The following is a 19,092-nucleotide window of genomic DNA, read 5'->3' as shown; positions in this document are numbered from 1 at the left end:
TATAGTTTTGATGAAAGTGCCTTCAGTTTAAGAATGTCTAAGATGACCTTTTGCCTCCACTTGTCATCTCAGAATACCAAGCAAAAGGTTGTTGCCATGGAGACACAATACAAGTTGGCTGCCCGTAGTGCTCAGCTCCTTGCCAAGGATGCGCCACAGGATGAGGGTGCCAGGGTCATGGCAACTATGGCAACAGCCAAAAGTCAGCTGAGTAAGGTAACATGACAAGTACCATGAAATCTATCTCAAGTCTTTCTTTGTTAGCAACACACTCATGTTGCCTCTTTGGTGAGTCTTTTTTATATTCTAATCATACATTATTTGACACTTTCTTTGTCATTCTTTAATTCCCTGTATTAATTGTCTCCAGGTGAGAGAGCGGTGTCCCTCCCTTGTGAGGGAATGTCATGTCCTTCTACCGCTGTTGGAGGAGATGGAGAAACACATCACTGCATTTTACCAAGCCCTGGAGCGGGCCAGTCGCATCACTTCTGCTGCTAGAGACTCAGACACGCAAACACAGAGCCAGCAAAAACAAAAGTGGCAGGTTAGACAAGATGACACTGAATAGACATAACTTAAATGGTTACCTGATTGGTTAAAGGAAAATTCTGGCTTTTACAACAAGTGTCTTATTTTAGTAGTTTTGGTCATCATCCTGCCTTTCTGCACACAGTCAGTTTACAGTGCAATTGACATATATCATGGTTAGTTAGATAGTTAGTTAGTTAGATAGTTAGTTAGTGTTTCAGATAATTTGTTTAAACTGGGGATTTATTCAAAGATTGTCTAATCACTAATGTAAGTTGAGAATGAGATTGGTGAGCAATATGTGATCAAAAGCAATGATGACAAAATCTACAAAAATAAGACTCGGGGTGTAAAAAAAATACATTTTCTTCATTTGTACGTACATATTTGATTTGTCTGTGTCCCTGCTGGTCTATGTTCAAATATATATATATCTGCTCTCTTCTTTACAACCTGTTTTTACTACAACCTTTATGTCTGGTTGGAAGGAAATTGCTGATATAATGATAATAATAATAAGAATAATGATGATAATGAACACGAAACATTTTTGACCACATCATTATGAATACACCTCATATATTTTTTTTACAATTTCCACAGGATTTGTTAAACCAGCAGCAAAGCTGTAAACGCTGTCTGTCAGTGATTGAGAGGAATCACCACACCCTGCAGAGGGCACTCTCCACCAGCAAGGTGCTCCGAAACTTTGACCTGTCCCTGCTGCAAAAGAGAGTGACTGAAATACAGGGCTCAGCACAGGTTAGTGTTAAACATAGATACACACGTACACATACCAGAATGCCACACAGGCACTGCATTACCCGCAACGCTGATTATATTAATGAGATTACAAGAACATCAAAACACCCAGGAGGCAACAGTGCAGATTAGACCTACTCATGTGTCTCACTGTTCATTTGCTAATAATGTAGTAACACTGTATTACTGAAGAGACTAACTGCAGTCACCACTATCTACTCTCCGTCCTCTCAGGCTTTGCTGAAGGAGGTTGGGGAATGGAGGAGGCAGGAGGAGGCCAACAACTGCTTGAGGAGGAGGTTTGAGGAATCAAGACAAGAGCTGGAGAGAGTGCTGAACAAAGCTCAGGGCTGCTTGAGAGAGACTGGAGATGCTGAGGAATTACTGAAGAAACACAGTGTAAGATCAAACGTGCAACCTTCTGTACAAGTACATGGAGGATACAGCTAGTCTGTTCAGAACAATACTGGTCTCTCATTAACTGCGTTTCCACCAAACACCTGTACACAAAGCACTTAGCTAAACCCTAGATCTGTTTTGCGTTTCCACTTGACAGTACTAACATGGGTGAGGTTGTTACTGGGGATTCACAGCTAGCCCCCTTAATTTTTCCAGCAGTTGGGAAACAACAGACAAGACTTTTCTGACACAGTGTAACCTATACTGTACATTTACTGCCAGATTGACAACTTACTGCCTTTTCCTCTGCTCCGCTCACATTCACTGTTAGGCTCGCACTCACTCGGTCAACCTCACCCTCGCTACGCATGTACGTTTTGTGTCATTTTCTTCTCGGTATGTGGTTGTTTATTACAACAAAGAGACAAGCTTTGTCAAAGAAAAGGCTGCAGGGTGTAAGAAAAAGCCTACTGAAAAAAGGGGGGTTTGGGAAACTCTACATCAGAGCTCAGGCGGTGAGATGGCTCTGGTTGCTCCGATTCTCCTTCCTGTCTTGATGGAAATGTGGCTAACTTGTAGTGTAGCTTTACAAAGCTGCCAAATCTTCTCTTGGCCACAAAGACAAACTGTGCACATTATAGTACAGTAGCAAAACAGAATTCAGATTCACTTCTAAGTCCTTTATATGGGAAAAGCAGGGAGCGGGTATACAGTAGTATTCATTTTACTGCAGCTCTGCCCAGCTTCTGCTATGTAAATAGAGAGTGGCTTTATGTTCATCCACCTTAATTTTAAAGGCATTTTGCTGTAAGATACCTGCTGATTTCACTGTTTGTGTTTTTTTTTCTGCACAGGATTTTTTCAGCCAGCTGGATCAGCGGGTGCTGAGCGTGTTCTTGAAGGCATGTGATGAGCTGACTGACATTCTGCCACAGGAGGAGCAACAGGGACTGCAAGAAACTGTCCGCAGGCTGCACAAACACTGGAAGGTCGGGGGTCAACATGCTTTGACACTCTCACTAATTATTGTACATCTCCAGAGGCACATAGCCGATACTTCATTAACTTAACCAGGAAGGCCTTTGGCTTTGATAGAGTTCCCTTCAGTGTGTCTCCAATTAACCTGGACGGGTTAATTTAACTGCATCCTTCTGAGTTCATCTGCAGTCTCTGAAGAGGATATTTGGTCTCTGACAGTTTCAGGGATGCAACAGTATGAGACTGAAAGTCATGTGTATTATACAGCATATCTTATCTGCCATATCGCTTATGCTCTGTTTTTTCTCTGTCCTTTCCACAGGACATCCAGGGAGAAGTACCATCTCACCTACTTCGTCTAAAGGTGGAGGTGGAGCGAAATCGAATGGCTGTGATCATACAAGACTGCAGAGCAGAATTGGACAGAGAAATGCAAGCCCTGTCTAGGACCTGCACCAGTGAGCGAGTGATCAAAGAGCACAGAGTGAGCCTCGGATTTGGTTGAAACTTGAAATACGTTAAACCAAGAGTGAGATTAAACAAATGATAAAATCACTTAATGTCATCTTCATCAGTTCATTTCCTTCTCTCTTATCTCCAGACTTTTTTCAGGGAACGCAAACCTCTGACATTGTGTGAGAAGAGGATTAGAAACATGGAGGATCTGTGTCATAAGTTGCCTGACAACGACCCGGCTTATCGAATGCTAGACTCTACCAGAAGGGTTGTAGAAGAGGTTACAGAGCAAATCAGGAGCACCCACCTTAAGCTGGAGCAGCACCCTGATAAATGGAAAGAGTGGAATGAGAGGTAAAGGTTGACAAAAACTCAAAGTCCCCCCAGTGTCTAAAATTTTCAAGTCTGACTTTTTTATCAGTCTAAGGGGATTCAAAGTAGGTGTTCCTTTTTCTAGGTTCTGCGAGCTTTCTGATTGGCTCTCATCTCAAAAGAGGCAAGTAAGGCTCTTGAGAGAGACAGCGAGAAATTCCAGCCATCAGGAGCAAGTCGATGCTGCTGTTCAGGTGAGCTAGCACGTTATATTTCCTGCTGTCAAGTCAGCTTAGGTTATGATTCAATACCCCTCAGTAAACCAGCATTCCCTTTTTTCTACTTCCACCATTTTCAGGCACTGCAGGAAGCAATAGATGCCAGAGAGGAGAACCTGTTGTGGCTTAAGGGTCGTCTTGCTGGGCTATCTGAGGTTAGCTCTGAACTGGAGGTCCAGAGACAGAGAACAGCCCTGGCCAAACTCTCAACTGACCTGCGGGCACTCTTTCCTTCACTCTGTCAGGTATTCCAAGATATTCCAAATGCTCAAAATGTGTCTTATCTCCAGTGTTTTATTAACATGCTCTTTCCATTTGATCATTTGCCTCCCTCCTTCACAGTGGGGTGAGGAGGGCACTGCTATGTTCCAGTATGAGGAGCTGGGGGAGGAGGTGCGTGGTGCACTGGAGGAGGTTCTGAGAGCACAAAGGGAGGCTGAGGAGCAGACCAGCGGGATCCTGGATGCTGAGGGCCTGGAGGAGGCCAAACAACTCTATCTTATTCACCAGGTGTGTATCGTGCAGAAGTGGAAGTGTGGCGACTCCAACTGTGTACAGATATTTGATTTACAGAAACATCCATCAAATTTTATCAGTTGAAAAAAATTAGTTGGGTAATGCATAGCATTAAACACAGGTTTATATGTGCAGGCACTGGCATTATTGTGTTGTCAAATTTAACAGTTTCTTGTCTCCTCAACTTCGGTTTTCAAATTTTTTTTACACACTGTAGCTTTATGGTTCAGAGGAAAACTGACTTTAGTTTATATTATGTCTGCTTTAAACGATATAAAGAAAAATAAAGACATCTCACAAAAGTGAGACAACCTAAAGAGTATTTTGAAGGACCCCTTAATTCTTAGGTATGACCCTCGGTGTACTCCAGGACCCTGTGACATCGTGCAGGGTGTGGTTAGAGGTGCTTCTAAGCACGCTTTTCGATGCTGAGTTATTCTTCACCACATTATTCATCACGTTTCAAGCACTGAATACTGTGTTGTCATTCTGCTGCAAAAAGCAATTTGTTCGTCATCTAACATGTTTTTTTTCCTGCCTATGCATTTGTTATAGCAACACCGAAAGCGCCACCTTGCTAACAGGAGGGAGGCGGAGCTTCTGGTGTCCCACTGCCGCCAGCTGCAGAAAGGGGAGGGGCTCAGTCAGTCTCTGCAGGAGTTGGAGGGAGCTTTCAGAGAGGTTGACCATGAATCAGGGACAAAGGAACACAACCTGCAGGTAGACTGAGCCTGGATTTTTCTCACATGATGGTGTGCTGATGTTTGCATGCATGAGTGATCATTGATTGATCCATGTTGAACCTTAACCAGATATTGATTGCTGTGTGTTACATTAGTTTTGTTTGTGTCTGTTGTCCTGGTATTTGTTGATACACTTCAATCACAGTCCTTGAATTGATCCGAAAATCTCCATGCTTCTGCATGAAAATGTCTGAAATGCCTTAAGTGCCATAATTCATTTTCAACCAATTGAATACCCCTCGCCTCACACCTATTTTTCCAAGCATGTAGGAGAATCTACGGTGGCCATGAAACTTGCACAAAAAATGCTAAAGGTGTTCTCCACAGCTAGTGCTGTCCATGGTTTGTCCATTCTGGAGTTCTGTAGAAACATGGTGATGCAACATGAAACAGGACATGCTCCCTCTGTAGATATAAATTACATTAGATTATTATTTCCAGGTGATTATGCACTAATGAAAACATACATATGACTATATTCTGTGTCTGTCCTTCTTAATGAAAGCAAAAGTTTGATTTGAGATGGACCATATAACTCCAATTCCATGGAGAGAGACTGATGGTAGAAGATGCAGAGATAAAAGCTACATTTTGTTGTTCAAGGTTACACGACTCACTTTTTCTCTTATGGTTAAAGCGAAGTTTCCTGAGCCATGTTTCACACTGTAAATTAACATTTGAATCTTAAATTTAAGGTTACATTAAGGCCAGAGATGATTTTGTTACTTTTTTTGTAATATTTCATAAAACTTTACCTGTTTTTCACTGTGTGTCCATCAACTCAAGGCAACTCTGAGCTCCTGGCAGAATTTTGAAGCAGAAAGAGAAACAATTTGGAGGTTTATCAGTATTACCAACGATGAGCTGCAAAAAGAACTTATTTTCAACAGCCTGGACAGCCTGAAAACTGAACTGGAGCATAACAAGGTGTGTATGTTTTGTGTGTGTGTGTGTGGGTGGGTATGCTTATAGAATATGCTCTATAGTTTCTCACATAATATACTGGCTTCTGTCTTTTGCGTAGGAGCTCCTCACAAAGGTTGAGGAGTGTTCTGTGCGAGCAGATCTCCTCCAGGAGAAGACAGCAGAAATTCAGCTCGGTCCAAAGAATCAGACTGTTCTTCTGCAGCAGGCCCATTCCACCAGAGAAGCAGTCACACAGCTCCAAGACCACCTCAGCAAGAAGTATGTCCCGTCCCAAGATGACCATCCCCTTAAATTTTAATGGAGTGCACTGTATCTTCCTCAAACTTAAGTCATATTTTCAATTTTGATGAGGAAAAATCTGGTAAAGAGGCAGTTTTCACCATAAAAAGCTTTCACAGTGTACTTATAATGGTCATTTTTTATGGCTTGGGAACACGTCTCTTTCTTTAACAGCAAAATTGCAAATCTCTCATGGTAGTTTTTTACAATGTGCGAGCAAGAAAGTATGCTAATTGCCTTTTTGATAAGCCTAATTAGAGTAAGATTAGATTTTACCAACATGTAGTGTTTATCTGTTGTTTGACCTGCTGTTTGCACACATGTACAGTTCACATTCCTACTGTAAACCAAGATATGCACACAGTATATTTTACAAAATGGGTCCTGCCTGATCTTGTGTCATCCAGTGTTGTCCAGCTGGAGATGATGTGTATGTGGTGGGAGCGCTTCAGCGGTGAATCGGAGGCCCTCTCTGTGTGGATCAACGAGAAAGAGAAGGAGCTGGAAGCTGTCAACTCCACCTCCTTCGTAGCTCCTCTGGACAAACACATCAGCACAGTGGAAGTATGTCATGTACAGTCAGTCCATTACCATCACTAACACTGACTGCACACTGTATAGCTATAATTTTTACACAACATAATTTTCAGATATTCACAAATACATGTGCATCATCCACACTTCTTTTGAGTTGCTCCAAGTCGTATGAGTATGAGTCAAAATTGCTCTCCAGCCAGACTCTCTCTAATGTTACAGTATCAGTGCGCCAGAGGGTTTTTAAGATGAAGATGAAGATGAAATAAGATGACATTTTAATCTAGCCCCAAGGGGAAATTGGGTCAGAGCTGCAGCAAAGACGAGGATATAGAAAATAAATTGATCATATTGAAGAAAATATAATCTTGGCTTGCCAGACTTCAGCCTTGTCATGGAGGTCTGGAGAAAAATATGTCAAGAAAAATTTGGGATAACAGGTCTGAAAAGTCCTGCGGCAGCCATTTGATTAGTTGTGAGTTTGAACACACCTCCAGAAACAGCACAGTCAGGTTTTTTTTTTTTCCAAAACAACTTTTGTGCTTGATTTTTTTAAACCTCCATGAACCTGATTTCACACAACCTTTTTGGCAGATAAAGGAATTTATTGAATAAATAAAGCATAACATTTTCTGCATTGGGCAAACTAAGTGGCTAGAGAGAATTAGCAATGTATTACCAAGTCTTTTTATTCTACTATTTTTCATTCTATCTTATTTATTGTGTTTTTGGCTGACTAGTGTTGTTCTGCTGTTGCATCCCCACAGGCTGTGGGGGAAGGTTTAGAGGAGAGAAGGGCAGCCCTGGCTCACATGGAGGCGGACTGTGAGGCGCTGTCAAGGTTTGTGACCCCTGGAGAGGCTGGACACATTCGGGCACGGCTTACACAGATGAGGCGCTACTGGGAAGAGTTGAAGGGGAGAGTAGAGCAGCTGGGCGGGCAGCTCAACCAGAGCGCCTCGTACAGGCAGAGATACAATGACAACCTTGAGCAGGTATGCAGCAACACATAATTAATGGAATAGTTTTGTGCAATTAAGAATTTGTGATTGAGATTTTGCAGTGAGTAAGTGAAGTTTTCGCCATTATCAGGTCAAGAAAACAATGAGTGACCTGAAAGAGAGGCTGGACTGTCCAATCACAGACTGCACATCATCAGCCGAGACCTACAAAAGCCTCCAGGATCATACGGTAAAAAAAATGCACAAAGAATGTCTTAATGTTACGTCACTGTAGCTATATGAATTATTTTTTAGAAAATTTGAGGTTAACTTTACTAAATCCTCAGGAATCTGAACTTAGCTTTTGTTTATTTTCTTACATAATAGTCTTTGCTTTTCTTTTTTCAGGCCTAAGCCTTAAAATTTGTATTTATTATTTTAAGTCAGGCCTTATTCTCCAGAATGATAATGTCTTCTGTATTTAACAGTTAGTTGACCTGTTATTATGACTTGTGTTCAAGAGTTTACATTGTAGCTATTGTGGTTTAACGTCCACAAGTGTGGTTATACATATATTCCTCCAGGAGGTCTGCCAGGCTGTTGAGCAGCTTAACCCCAGGCTGATGGCTTTGTCGTCGGCCATGAAGAGGCTTGGAGAGGGCAGCCAGCTGGAGGAAGAGGTGGCTAACCTCAAGAAGCAACAGGGAGAGTTTATGGCAAAAGCCACAGAAAAGCAGTCTACATTAGAGAGCCTTCTAGCACTGTGGCAAAGGTAAAGTAAACAGTAATGTGTGTCTATGTCTGTGTATTTCTTAAGAAATTGGAGCATCTGCAAAAAGAACTGTGGTACTGTAGTGAAAAAATATTACTACACCTGTATGTGCATCTGCAAAAAAAATGTCAGTCAGTGTTAACCTCATGCACCTTGTACTCAAGTCTTACTCAGCAGTCTCCTGAATGTTTTGCCATATTGAATACCAAGGCATGAGCCACCCTTTCCAGCTTTTGAGACCATAACATACAGATAGTGAGACTGCAGGCAGAATCACAAAGAAAGTCCCAGAAGTGTTTGTGTCTTTATTGTGTGAAAATTCCTCGGTTCAGTCTTCAGGAGCTTAGCTAAGATTTTATCCAGGCTGCTGTGATGCCTTGTTGAGCCGACAGTATTACTAGTTAAAGCAAAAGTACAAAACTATGATCACTAAATGTACTTAAAGTATCAAAAGTAAATGTACTCATTATGCAGAATAGCACCATTAAAAGTGCTATTATAGAATATTATGTTATTCTGTTTTTTTCACTAATAAATGTGTAAGAATATTTTATTGTTATAATTAATCAATGTGGAGCCAATTTTAGATACTTTGATACTTTAGATACTGGGTGGATTAGTGTCACAGTACAATATCATATGATGTAAGTGTGTCATGATTTCTTTTATGAGAAAAGTTACTATAAATGTCAACTAAACGTAGTGGAGTAAAAAGTACAAAGTAGCATTGAATGGAAATACTCATTTTCAAATATGTCAAAATTGTACTTAAGTACTGCACTTGAGTAAATGTGATTAGGTAGATTTCATCACTGCCTCCAGCAATGAAAAAGAGTGTGTCTGAATATTTCAGGTATTTCTCACATGCACACTTGTACAAACAGGAAATATGAAAAAGTGCATAAGAAACATTTTGAGAACAAACTGCTGAAGGAGTTTATTTATTATACTGAACTCTCTCTTTTTTTTCTTTTTTTTGCTGTTTTTCCTGTCAACTTTGGCACCTTCTCACACACATATCTTATTCTGGTTGTGTAAACATAGCTATTTCCCCTTTTATTGTATTTGTGCTCCTGCTGCTGAATCCTCATCTCTGTGCCAATTTCCTCTTTTATTCCCTGAACCATTCCCTCATCGTAGTGTGATGTAGAAGCAAGATCTTGTCTTTGACTCAATCTGTCTCCCCCCAGTCAGCCATTGCCTTTCTTTTCTAATAACATGCTTTTATTATCACTTGCTTTGATCACACAATAGACTTTCACTGGAGCAATTATTGCTTATTCTTTCTGTTGTTCAGGAGGAAAAAAAAAGATCCAGTCACATAGAGCTAAAGCTTTGGTGCTTATTTTTGAGTATTTACCCAGCCAGCGACTCAATTACATTTCTGCTGTTAAACTTCAGCTCGGTTTATGTGTGTCTGTGTGGTTGCGTGTTCCTCTGTAGTCAGCCTCATCTCCTCCCCTGCAGGTGTATGTATGAGGGATTACTTAAAGCACTGGGTGCTCTTTCGAGATATGGTGGCCCCATCATGACCCTGTCACTGATACTGAGGCTTGGTCAGATTATAAAAATAACACACAGACAGTATCACTGTGTGTGTCATTGTGTGTGTGTGCTTTAAGATCACATGCTGCTACTGTCACTCTATTGTTTGATCAATATTTATTCATTTTTCTTAGTGTCATTTTTGTATCTACAGATTTGAAAAAGAGAGTTCATCCATGAGAAGCTGGCTGAACAGGTGTGAATCTGTTTGCTGTCCAGACACCGACCTGCTCTCTGCAGACAAAGCAAAGCTTAGGAATGAACTACTAAATGTACAGGTAAAACATTGCACTACTCCTCGCATGTTTCTCACCAATCAATCAGTTTTGTTTGGTTTAGTTTTTCCGCTGCCTTTGTCCTTTTGTGTTGCATCGGTTTTAAATATTCATTCACTTTCATCCAGGAAATGCAGAGGGAGACACCATCCTATGAGGCTCTCCTCCATGGTCTCGTGAATCTTGGGCTGTGTCTGTACCCCACAGCGTCTGAAGCTCGTACCCAAGAGCTCAGTGATGAACTCATACAAATGCAGGAGAGATGCGCTTCTTTGAAGAACAGCATATCACGCAGGCAATTGACTTTTTATACATTGTTATATAGATCATTCACGTTTATAACCTCTGAATTAATGGATTCAGGCATTTTTATCAGCTGTTGTCCAATGTTGTTTGTTTTGTTTAAATATCCCCTTGTCGAATGTCATATTTTCATCTCATCCACACTTTTTTCCACCTCCCTTTTAGACTTGAGCTGCTGGAGCCTCAGTTGGAGCAGTTGGAGCAGTTTGATCAGGCACTGCTGACTCTGACCCAAAGGAGTGAAAACTTCCTATATGCTTTGAGAAGTTCTTCCCAGGTTGATATTGCTGATCTTGAGGCTGCAATTACCCAGCTGAAGGTGCGAAATCAATGATTTGCTGTCAGCAATGATGTCCATTACAGGCTGCTGTTTGCTAGAGCAATCGCAGTAAGCAAGTTTATACTGATTGCTGTTGGAGCTTATTCAAATTTGTCTAATCAAACTATCTTGTTGTAGGAGCATGAGGTGCAACTACAGACACATATATCGCTGAGAGACACTCTCCAGCAAAGAGAGTCCTGCCTGCTACGCTGTTCCACCCCGAAGGCCCAACAGCAGCTACGGGGCTGGAGGGAGGACTGCCTACAACCCCTCAGCGAATCCCAGCGTCTCCTGCTCCTCCGTAAAGAGTGCCTGACTGAGTTGAAGACTTTTCTTGAGAAGCATGAAGCGACAGCTAAGGCTGTGCGCCGCCTTCACGAGGCAGTGGAAGGCAGGGGAAGCTGGGACCGCTCCAAAGCTGAGGAGCTGCATCGTGGGATAGGGGAAGTGGCTAAAGATGAGGCCAGGCTTGAGGCTGAGGCAGTTGGGCTAGATGGCCAACTAAGCAAAGCGCACCTTTACCTGTGTGGGGCAGAGTGGCAGGGCTCGAAAGATGTGCACCACCCTCAGGGAAGAACATCTTGCAGGGGACAGGCAGTGGCTCTCACAGTGGCTTTGGAGGAGGTTCAGAGGGGTGTGGGATGGAGGCAGAGTGAAGCAGATGCTTTGGGGGCATTATGGAGCTCCTTCAGGGAGAGGAGGGAGGAGGTGATGAAGAATTTGGAAAAACTGGAGGAAGAAGTGAGGGAAGAGGGGGCCAGAGAGAGCTCTGTACAGGCCTTCCAAAACAGGTATGTACATGATAACCAGGAAACTTCAAGCCTCTAGATATATTAGGATATGTGGTACCAGCGTAATTGGTATCAGTCCTTTGTTAACATTGATACAATGAGAAGTGTTTTTTCCCCCTGAGCTAAGCCTCCCAGACAGCAACATGCATATATGAAAAGCTTTTTACAAGTCTCTTGCTTTTGACTCATCTTAAATAGCACAGCATCTCCATCATTTGAATTAAAGGCCAAATTTTACTGTATTAATTTGACTTCGAACATACACAATGACAAGATAACATTGCTATTGTCTAGCTGAAGTTTGAGACCTGCTGTATACTAAACTCCTCAAGGATTCACAGTACATGAATTATGCAAGACTATAGATGGACAAATCCATTTAAATTTGATCTCCCAAAAAATGAGATGTCTTATGTTGGACTCAGGCTAGTAATCCCCATTGTTTTCTTCTGCATCTATATCTCCCAGGTTGCGTTTCTTTGTCCAGCTGGAAGATGAGCTTCAGTCCCTGCAGCACTCCCAACGGTGGTTAGAGGAGAAGGGAAGCCAGCTGGCCCAGAGAGACAGTGAGCTGGCTGGGGAGGCTCTCAGGGAGGTAGCACTGGTGAAGACAGCCTGGGAGAACGTCAAGACTCTGATCACCAATGGGTAAGGGGGGGTGGACTTTGGATTTTGACTTATTCATCTCATTTAAATTCCCTTGCTTTGTTTGTGCTTGGCCTGACTGAGAGTTTAGAGAGGCAGGGAGTTAAAAACACAACCCTTAGCAGTTGCAAATTTTTTTTGTCATCTAATATCATCTAATTTTTGTCATTTAATAGCCTTGACCATTTTCCTCTCTTTCGTCATGCAGTCAGGAACAAAGTGGAGTTGTGGTTGATCTTCTCCGCCAGTTCCACCACCTAAAGTTGATCCTCACCACTGTTTTGGAGAATGCTCAGGCTGTTGCTCACAGTCTGCCTGATCACAACCACAACTCTCAGGAGGCCAAAAGGACTTTCATGAGAGTCAGTACCTTTTGTTTTTCTCAAAAATGGTTGAATTATTGTGTTTTCTTTTAAATGAGGCTCATGGTTAACAACATTTGTAGCTATTGTTCATACTTAAATCACATGTATCATAGTTCACAGAGCTATAACTAGTATAAAACTTCCCTGATGACTTGTATCACTTGGATTTTGTCACTGTCCTATGAAAACCATGTATATTCAAAACATCATCTTTACATAAGCTAATAGAAAAGGCCTGTTTCTAGCTTTATTTTGCATTATTCTGATAATTCAGTGAGTTTTATTTATTTTGTTTAGCTCAAGAAGCAAAATAATTTTCTCAATCCATTAAAAAACACTTAGAGTTATCACAGAAGTTAAAGGTTCATAGCTTTCGCTGGGCAGCAGCAATTTGTTTTCCTGTCTTAAAGTCACTGTACTTTGTGCAGTTATTGCAGTATCAGACTGTAATGTGCACAGTTATCCTCCATATCAATCAGTGACCTAAACTCTGACTAATAGAAATTCATTTCAACAACAAACCTCCCCTTCCCTTCCAGTCTGTACAGTATCTCTCCCCCTAGTGGTAGGCTCTTGTCAATCCCTCTCCACCTATCTCTGCCCCTCCAGCATGAAACAGTCCAATCTGAGCTGAGAGAAAAACAGGAAGACATGGACCAGCTCATCAGCACAGTCGAGGACCTGCAGAGAGCACTGGAGAAGGTTCCCAACTCTGATGCATGCTCCATTCAGAGAGACATGGAGACGTTAAGAGACCAGTGGCTGGAGGTAAGTGGTACTCACTAACATGTGCTGTGCCATGCACCTGTTTTGGTAAAGAGGCCTTGACGGTTAAAATCACTGGGCTGCTTTTTATTTAGACACATGCTCAATACATATCATTTTAGTATGTATTTATTGTCCTCATCCTGACATGCTGTACTCCATGAATTTTCCAGAAACTGTTTATTTAAACCCAGGTATGGGGCTGAAATATGATAATGACAATGAAAAGTTTGTGGTCTTGTTTACTGTCAAAAATCCATTATGACATCCACAGTACAGCTCTGCCAAACACTTGCACTGCGCCCCTCCTGTACAATATTTATTTCTGTCTGTTTTTCCCTTTTTTCCATTTTCTCCTCTTGTGGGATTTACTTGGCTGCTCAGCTGTCACAAATGAGACAGAAATATAAACAAGTCTAGACACGTTATCTCCATAATGTGTCTCTCTCTCTCACGTTTCATCCCCACATCTGTCAAACCAATTAAGTCTCTTTTCCTTCCATCTCCCAGTTAAGCATACTGTCCCTTGTTACAGAGAGAGAAAACGAAGCACAAAGAGGGAGAGAGATCCTACCTAGCTCTCCTGTTGATTGATATGTATTCTGTTCTGTACTCAGATTGACTGCTGCTCTCTGTTCCATCAGGTCTCAGAGAGAATACAAACCAACACAGAGAGACTGGGCTATTGTGTAGGCCTGTGGGACGACCTCAAGTCCATGGAGCAGGACATTAACCAGTGGACTGCCAACTCCATCGCTGATGTCACCGACAGTGTCACCAATCTCAGCGATAAAGAGAGGGCGGAAGCCAATCTAACCACCTTTCAGGTCAGAGCACGGTGGACAGTCTGCATGAAAGAGTGTATGAATAATGATAGTGGTGTAACATTCAGTGTGTAGTGGGTGCGATTTAATTGAAATGCCCAGCACTTTGATCTACAGGCTGAGGTGGAGAGGAGGGAGCAGAGGCTGGATGCCCTGCAGGAGAGAATTACAGAGCTGAAGGAGCGAGCAAAACTGCAGGAAACCCCGTTGCAAATGCAGGTGAATATGGCGTGGAAGAGAAATACAACAGCATTTGGCCTACATTATCATAGCAAAAGATTATTTTCTCTATTATCCTTCAGGTCAAGGGTAATTATACCAAAGATCTCATATAATGCACTGCGACAGTATTTTTTAAGATCTGTATATTTCAAGCACTGAAAATAGAGACAAATTGATGATACTACAGCTACATGCTTATTTGATTGTTGTACAAATCTTTAAGATATTGTGGTCTGTTTTTGTTTTACAGCGTATATTTTGTTTTGATATACAACGCCAATTTCTGACATTAAAGTTAATCTAATCTAATCTAGTATAGTATTGCTACAATGTCTCTCAATAGCGTTGATGTTTTTTTGCAATTGGTCTAAGCCACTATTCTTTTTGCACAGGATTGTAAATATATCATTCCCTCTAGCACTGCTAGTATAGATTTCAAATGTTATCATAAAACTTCAAATGCTGCAAAAATAAAACCATAAAGACCTACATAGACATTCTTTAAAGGAATATGGAAAGGACATGAAAGCACGCTGGTTGCATTTTGTTCATGTGGGATTTTGGTTGTATAGTGTTGCTAAATATCTTTATTGAACCAGGTTGTGGAGTCAGACCTGAGGAAGAAAATGGCCCATGCGCAGGAGGTGTACAACCAGGCCAAACACGCTCTGACCTACTTCAGTTTCCAGAAGCAGCGACTGGAGGACCTCATGTCCCAGATGGCCGAGCGGCTGAAGGCAGTTGAGGGTTCATTATCTGACCTCACTGAGGCCACTTCTCCTGAAGACATTGGTACAGTTAAGGTATGACACTCTCATTTCCTTCAGTGTGATGCAGGAACGCAATAATTCAAGAACGAAACATATGGGGATTTTTAAATTGGTAACAGGCAGATTCACAGACACATTCTATATCTGGGAAGTCAGACTAGGTCAAAGGTCAGACTCAGCTACATAACAGCATCCTTTGAGCAGACAGTAATTCTAGCTGTAGAATACAGTGGATACAGTATGCGTCACTGTCTCTACTCCTTCCACCACCCTGTAGCCCTAATTATGAATATACATGAAGTCTTCTCTTCTTATTCCTCGCTACTTTTCATTTACAGGACCTGCAGAGCATTGTGCAGCAACAGAGGGCAGACATGGACTCGGCTAGAGATGCCCTGAGTGCCCTGTGCAGGTCTCATCCCTCGCAGGAGCTGTCATGCCTCTCTTCTGACCTCACCTCCATTGCCAAGCGAACAGAGGCTGTTGCTCAGCGCTGTGCCAAGACCAGGGGCAACCTGCAGGATGGGCTACAGCTCCACTTCAACAGTAAGAGATATGAATGTGTACTTAAGTTTGGATGTTGTGGAGTTAGACTTGACTTGATACTCTATGTTTATTAAATTCTTTCTTAGAGAGCATTATTGTTCTTTACCTGCATCAAATAAATCAAGCGATTTATGTAGCAGTAACAGCACTCAGGTAGCCACCATGACGTCTTCCCTTGTAAGATGAAATAGACATTTTGATAGCACTTAAAAGCTGATAATCACCCAATCAAACAGTGCACAACTACATGATGCAATGTCATGTGTTCATGTTAGTGGTGCAACAGATTTAGTGTTGATTATCCTACATTTTTCCCCAGAGCACACTCAATCCGCCCACTACAACCCACACTCCATTGACACACACTGTCTGGTACACCGGTGCGCTCTCATTGCTCAGACACACACCTGTGCCTCGGAGAGTAATGCCGCTCTCGTCACATCTGCTCTCGAGGGAGTCATTTTGGGCTTGTTGGCAAGGCAACCCTGCGCTGCACAGCATGGACACGCCCACACTTACCCATCTGCAGCAACACATCGCCTTTTCACGCTCTCCTCCTTCTAGTTCCTTCACTACTTAAATCTTTGCCTTTATTTGATCACACACCAGTTTTCCTCAACTTGTCACCATGTAATTCTTGGATTTTAGTGTACCTGCTCTTTCTGTTCCTCGAAGCAGCGCTCGTCCAAGACTTCCACTCCTGGCTTGCAGATCTGAAGTTGGAGGTGAAAGAATGTTCTAATCAGTCAGGAGATGTTGCCATCCTTGGAACCAAGTTGCAAAGACTAAAGGTACTGTTATATATATCATGCATTTATTCTGTATTTCTCATGGTGCAGGGCATTGTGGTAAACTGAAATCATGTTCAGGTCAGGTCATGTCTCAGGTCAGTTTTCAGTAACTTCACTTGTTGATACTTGCATGCTTTGACACACCAAAATGATTTCTTAAAGAATTATTTAATGGATTAAATAAAATAATAACTAGATAGTAATAAATATTTAAGTTAATATTTAACAATTATTCCATAGCTTCCATGTAAGTTACCATATTATCTTCTAGAAAAAGGTCATCATTAAATACTAGTTATGCGGGCTGTGGCTCCTTTTTTCTTTCAATTAGTGGGGACATATATGTTTTTATTAGCAACATTTTCCTTCCCCTATATTCACAGGTATCAGTCGAGCTGACATCAGAGGGTGAGGAGCGTCTCTCTCGGGTTCGCGAGGAAGCCGAGAGGCTCCAACTCCACCTGCCTAAAGCTGGAGCCGCACAGGTCCAAGAGCATCTCTCCTCCTGTCAGAGAAAGTGGAGGACTTACCTGGACGGCTGCTCTCAGAGTCAGCGTGACTTGGAGGAGAGTATTGACCTTCTGAAAAGGTAAGTCATCCCTCTTGTTGTGTCATGTATTTGTGCAGAGGAATTTTAATTAAATTGAAATGTGCCTGTCCTCCCCCTACCCCTGTCCTCCACAGTTTTAATGGCTGTGTGGAGAGTATAAGAGACTGGCTGAAGCAGATGGATCTCTGCCTCAAGAGCGAGCCTGTTCTTGGGCCAGAGAGCCAGCAAGGAGTCTTAGACGCTGCAGAGGAGCTGGAGAGGATTGAAAACCTCCATAAGGAACTGCTTGCAAGAAGGTGTGTGTATGTGGGTGTGCGCGGCCATATGTTATAGATGCAATAGAATGGGCAATAACATCACTGTAATATCATTGTCTCTTACAAGGGACTCCATCGAACGTCTCTGCCAGGAGGCCCAGTCTCTGTCTGAAGCAGGCCGGGGGTCGGGAGGAGAGGTCAGAGTAACAGGCCAGATCCAGATGGAGTACCAGGCCCTTCTGAAGGCAGCCAGGGAGAGGCTGCGAGGCTGCCAAGAGAGCCAGGCCTTTGGAGAGACCCTCCAAGGGGTGTGGGCCTGGTTGGAGGAGATCCAGGAGAGACTGGGTACAGTAGACAGCACCATGGGGACCAAAGAACAGTTAGAGCAGAGACTGGAAACTGTGCAGGTGAGAAGAGGTTTTGACCAGTAGACTATACATATCTGTAATTTGCATGAAGGGATTGTTTGAATCTAATGTACACAATTATATTGTTCATTACTTAATCAATTCACTTAGATCAAGCTTTTATTGGACAGATTTCAATTAAAGTGTACAGTTCTTCTAAGGAACACAAGAGGGGGCTGTTTGCTTGAGAAAGTACTTATCTAACGTTCTGGTTTTTAAATCCAGTTCACTCTGACTCTGCTCTGTTTGCACAGGACATCCTGCTTTTGAAGGGGGAGGGGGAGGTCAAGCTGAATATGGCAATGGGTAAGGGTGAGTTGGCCCTGCGGAACTATGGATCCGCTGGACAGGAAGTGGTCCGCTCTCAGCTACAGGAAGTGGAGGATGCCTGGGCCACACTGCTTGTGACTGCCATGAGCTGCCACAGGTAGACTGCTCACCTTATTTCATCACCTGGAATATAATGTGACAGCTTTATCCCCATATGAGCAATGCAAGGCATTTCTGCACCGTAATTGGTAATAAAAGTGGTCTTACCCACCAGATTCCTACCTGCGCTTACGGAATCTGGGGAAGCTGCTGTGACAAGTGCAAACAAATTTTCATTCAACCATTCTTGATATTTGCTTATTTAATGTGCTATTTAAACATTTACCTTCGCAGACGTTTTAGAGGCCATTTACCTGTGTGCCAAAAAAATTCTCTGTCTTGGGAACAGGTTATTTTCATCATAATAGATTGATGTCTCAATCTCATTAATTACTATTAGGTTAAATACATAATGAGAAAGATTTGTCTCCTTTTGTAACTCTGATTGATGTCTGATTTAGTGTGTTCTTTTCTGTTTGTGTGCATGCAGGTGTGCATTTGTGTGTGTGCGTGTGTGTGTGTTTAATTGAGCAATTATGGCCCCTCCTAGAAAAAATTGATCTCATTAGGGACTAAATGGTGGATGGCAAACAGTGGGTCACACATGGGGTGTGTTTGGGTTTTAAGGGGAAAGGGATAACAGGAGGCGAGGGGTAGCAGGTGAGTGTGTGTGTGTGAGTGTGCGGATATTGGCGTTATTTGTACATGCGGGGGTAACAGATGGCAAGGAAAATTGTCGGTGTGTATCTGTGTCCGTGTGTGTTTGAACCATCCTATAAAAGGGGACAAAGGCACTAAGCCAGCACTACAGGCAATTTAGATTTCCTGGCTGTATCATGGGTATGAAATACTTTACCTGTATTTTTTGTCTGAAGTATTGTATGTACAGAGTTTTAGTACCAAGACTCTCAAGTTTA

At 42.3% G+C, this 19,092-nt stretch overlaps 1 protein-coding gene across 1 annotated transcript in view; it reads left to right on the top strand.

Moving 5' to 3' along the window:
* The window catches only part of syne1a (spectrin repeat containing, nuclear envelope 1a), a 109,502-nt gene that overhangs the window by 12,406 nt on the left and 78,004 nt on the right, over positions 1-19,092 (top strand). The window contains exons 18-50 of the mRNA XM_041958052.1: positions 73-216; positions 371-547; positions 1,135-1,293; positions 1,528-1,692; positions 2,547-2,681; positions 2,993-3,154; positions 3,272-3,480; positions 3,584-3,692; positions 3,797-3,961; positions 4,059-4,226; positions 4,854-4,952; positions 5,762-5,902; positions 6,000-6,160; positions 6,589-6,745; positions 7,483-7,710; positions 7,808-7,906; positions 8,241-8,428; positions 10,128-10,251; positions 10,377-10,543; positions 10,717-10,870; positions 11,009-11,664; positions 12,133-12,312; positions 12,518-12,671; positions 13,284-13,442; positions 14,084-14,266; positions 14,381-14,482; positions 15,085-15,288; positions 15,594-15,801; positions 16,480-16,592; positions 16,976-17,181; positions 17,277-17,438; positions 17,527-17,806; positions 18,061-18,233. Coding sequence (XP_041813986.1) covers positions 73-216; positions 371-547; positions 1,135-1,293; positions 1,528-1,692; positions 2,547-2,681; positions 2,993-3,154; positions 3,272-3,480; positions 3,584-3,692; positions 3,797-3,961; positions 4,059-4,226; positions 4,854-4,952; positions 5,762-5,902; positions 6,000-6,160; positions 6,589-6,745; positions 7,483-7,710; positions 7,808-7,906; positions 8,241-8,428; positions 10,128-10,251; positions 10,377-10,543; positions 10,717-10,870; positions 11,009-11,664; positions 12,133-12,312; positions 12,518-12,671; positions 13,284-13,442; positions 14,084-14,266; positions 14,381-14,482; positions 15,085-15,288; positions 15,594-15,801; positions 16,480-16,592; positions 16,976-17,181; positions 17,277-17,438; positions 17,527-17,806; positions 18,061-18,233 — 5,891 coding nt within the window. The remainder of the gene's footprint in view (positions 1-72; positions 217-370; positions 548-1,134; positions 1,294-1,527; positions 1,693-2,546; positions 2,682-2,992; positions 3,155-3,271; positions 3,481-3,583; positions 3,693-3,796; positions 3,962-4,058; positions 4,227-4,853; positions 4,953-5,761; positions 5,903-5,999; positions 6,161-6,588; positions 6,746-7,482; positions 7,711-7,807; positions 7,907-8,240; positions 8,429-10,127; positions 10,252-10,376; positions 10,544-10,716; positions 10,871-11,008; positions 11,665-12,132; positions 12,313-12,517; positions 12,672-13,283; positions 13,443-14,083; positions 14,267-14,380; positions 14,483-15,084; positions 15,289-15,593; positions 15,802-16,479; positions 16,593-16,975; positions 17,182-17,276; positions 17,439-17,526; positions 17,807-18,060; positions 18,234-19,092) is intronic.

Source organism: Chelmon rostratus, chromosome 18 (genome assembly GCF_017976325.1).
Source record: "Chelmon rostratus isolate fCheRos1 chromosome 18, fCheRos1.pri, whole genome shotgun sequence".
In the NCBI taxonomy this organism is placed as follows: Eukaryota; Metazoa; Chordata; class Actinopteri; order Chaetodontiformes; family Chaetodontidae; genus Chelmon; species Chelmon rostratus.
This window is presented reverse-complemented; position numbering and strand designations above follow the sequence as displayed.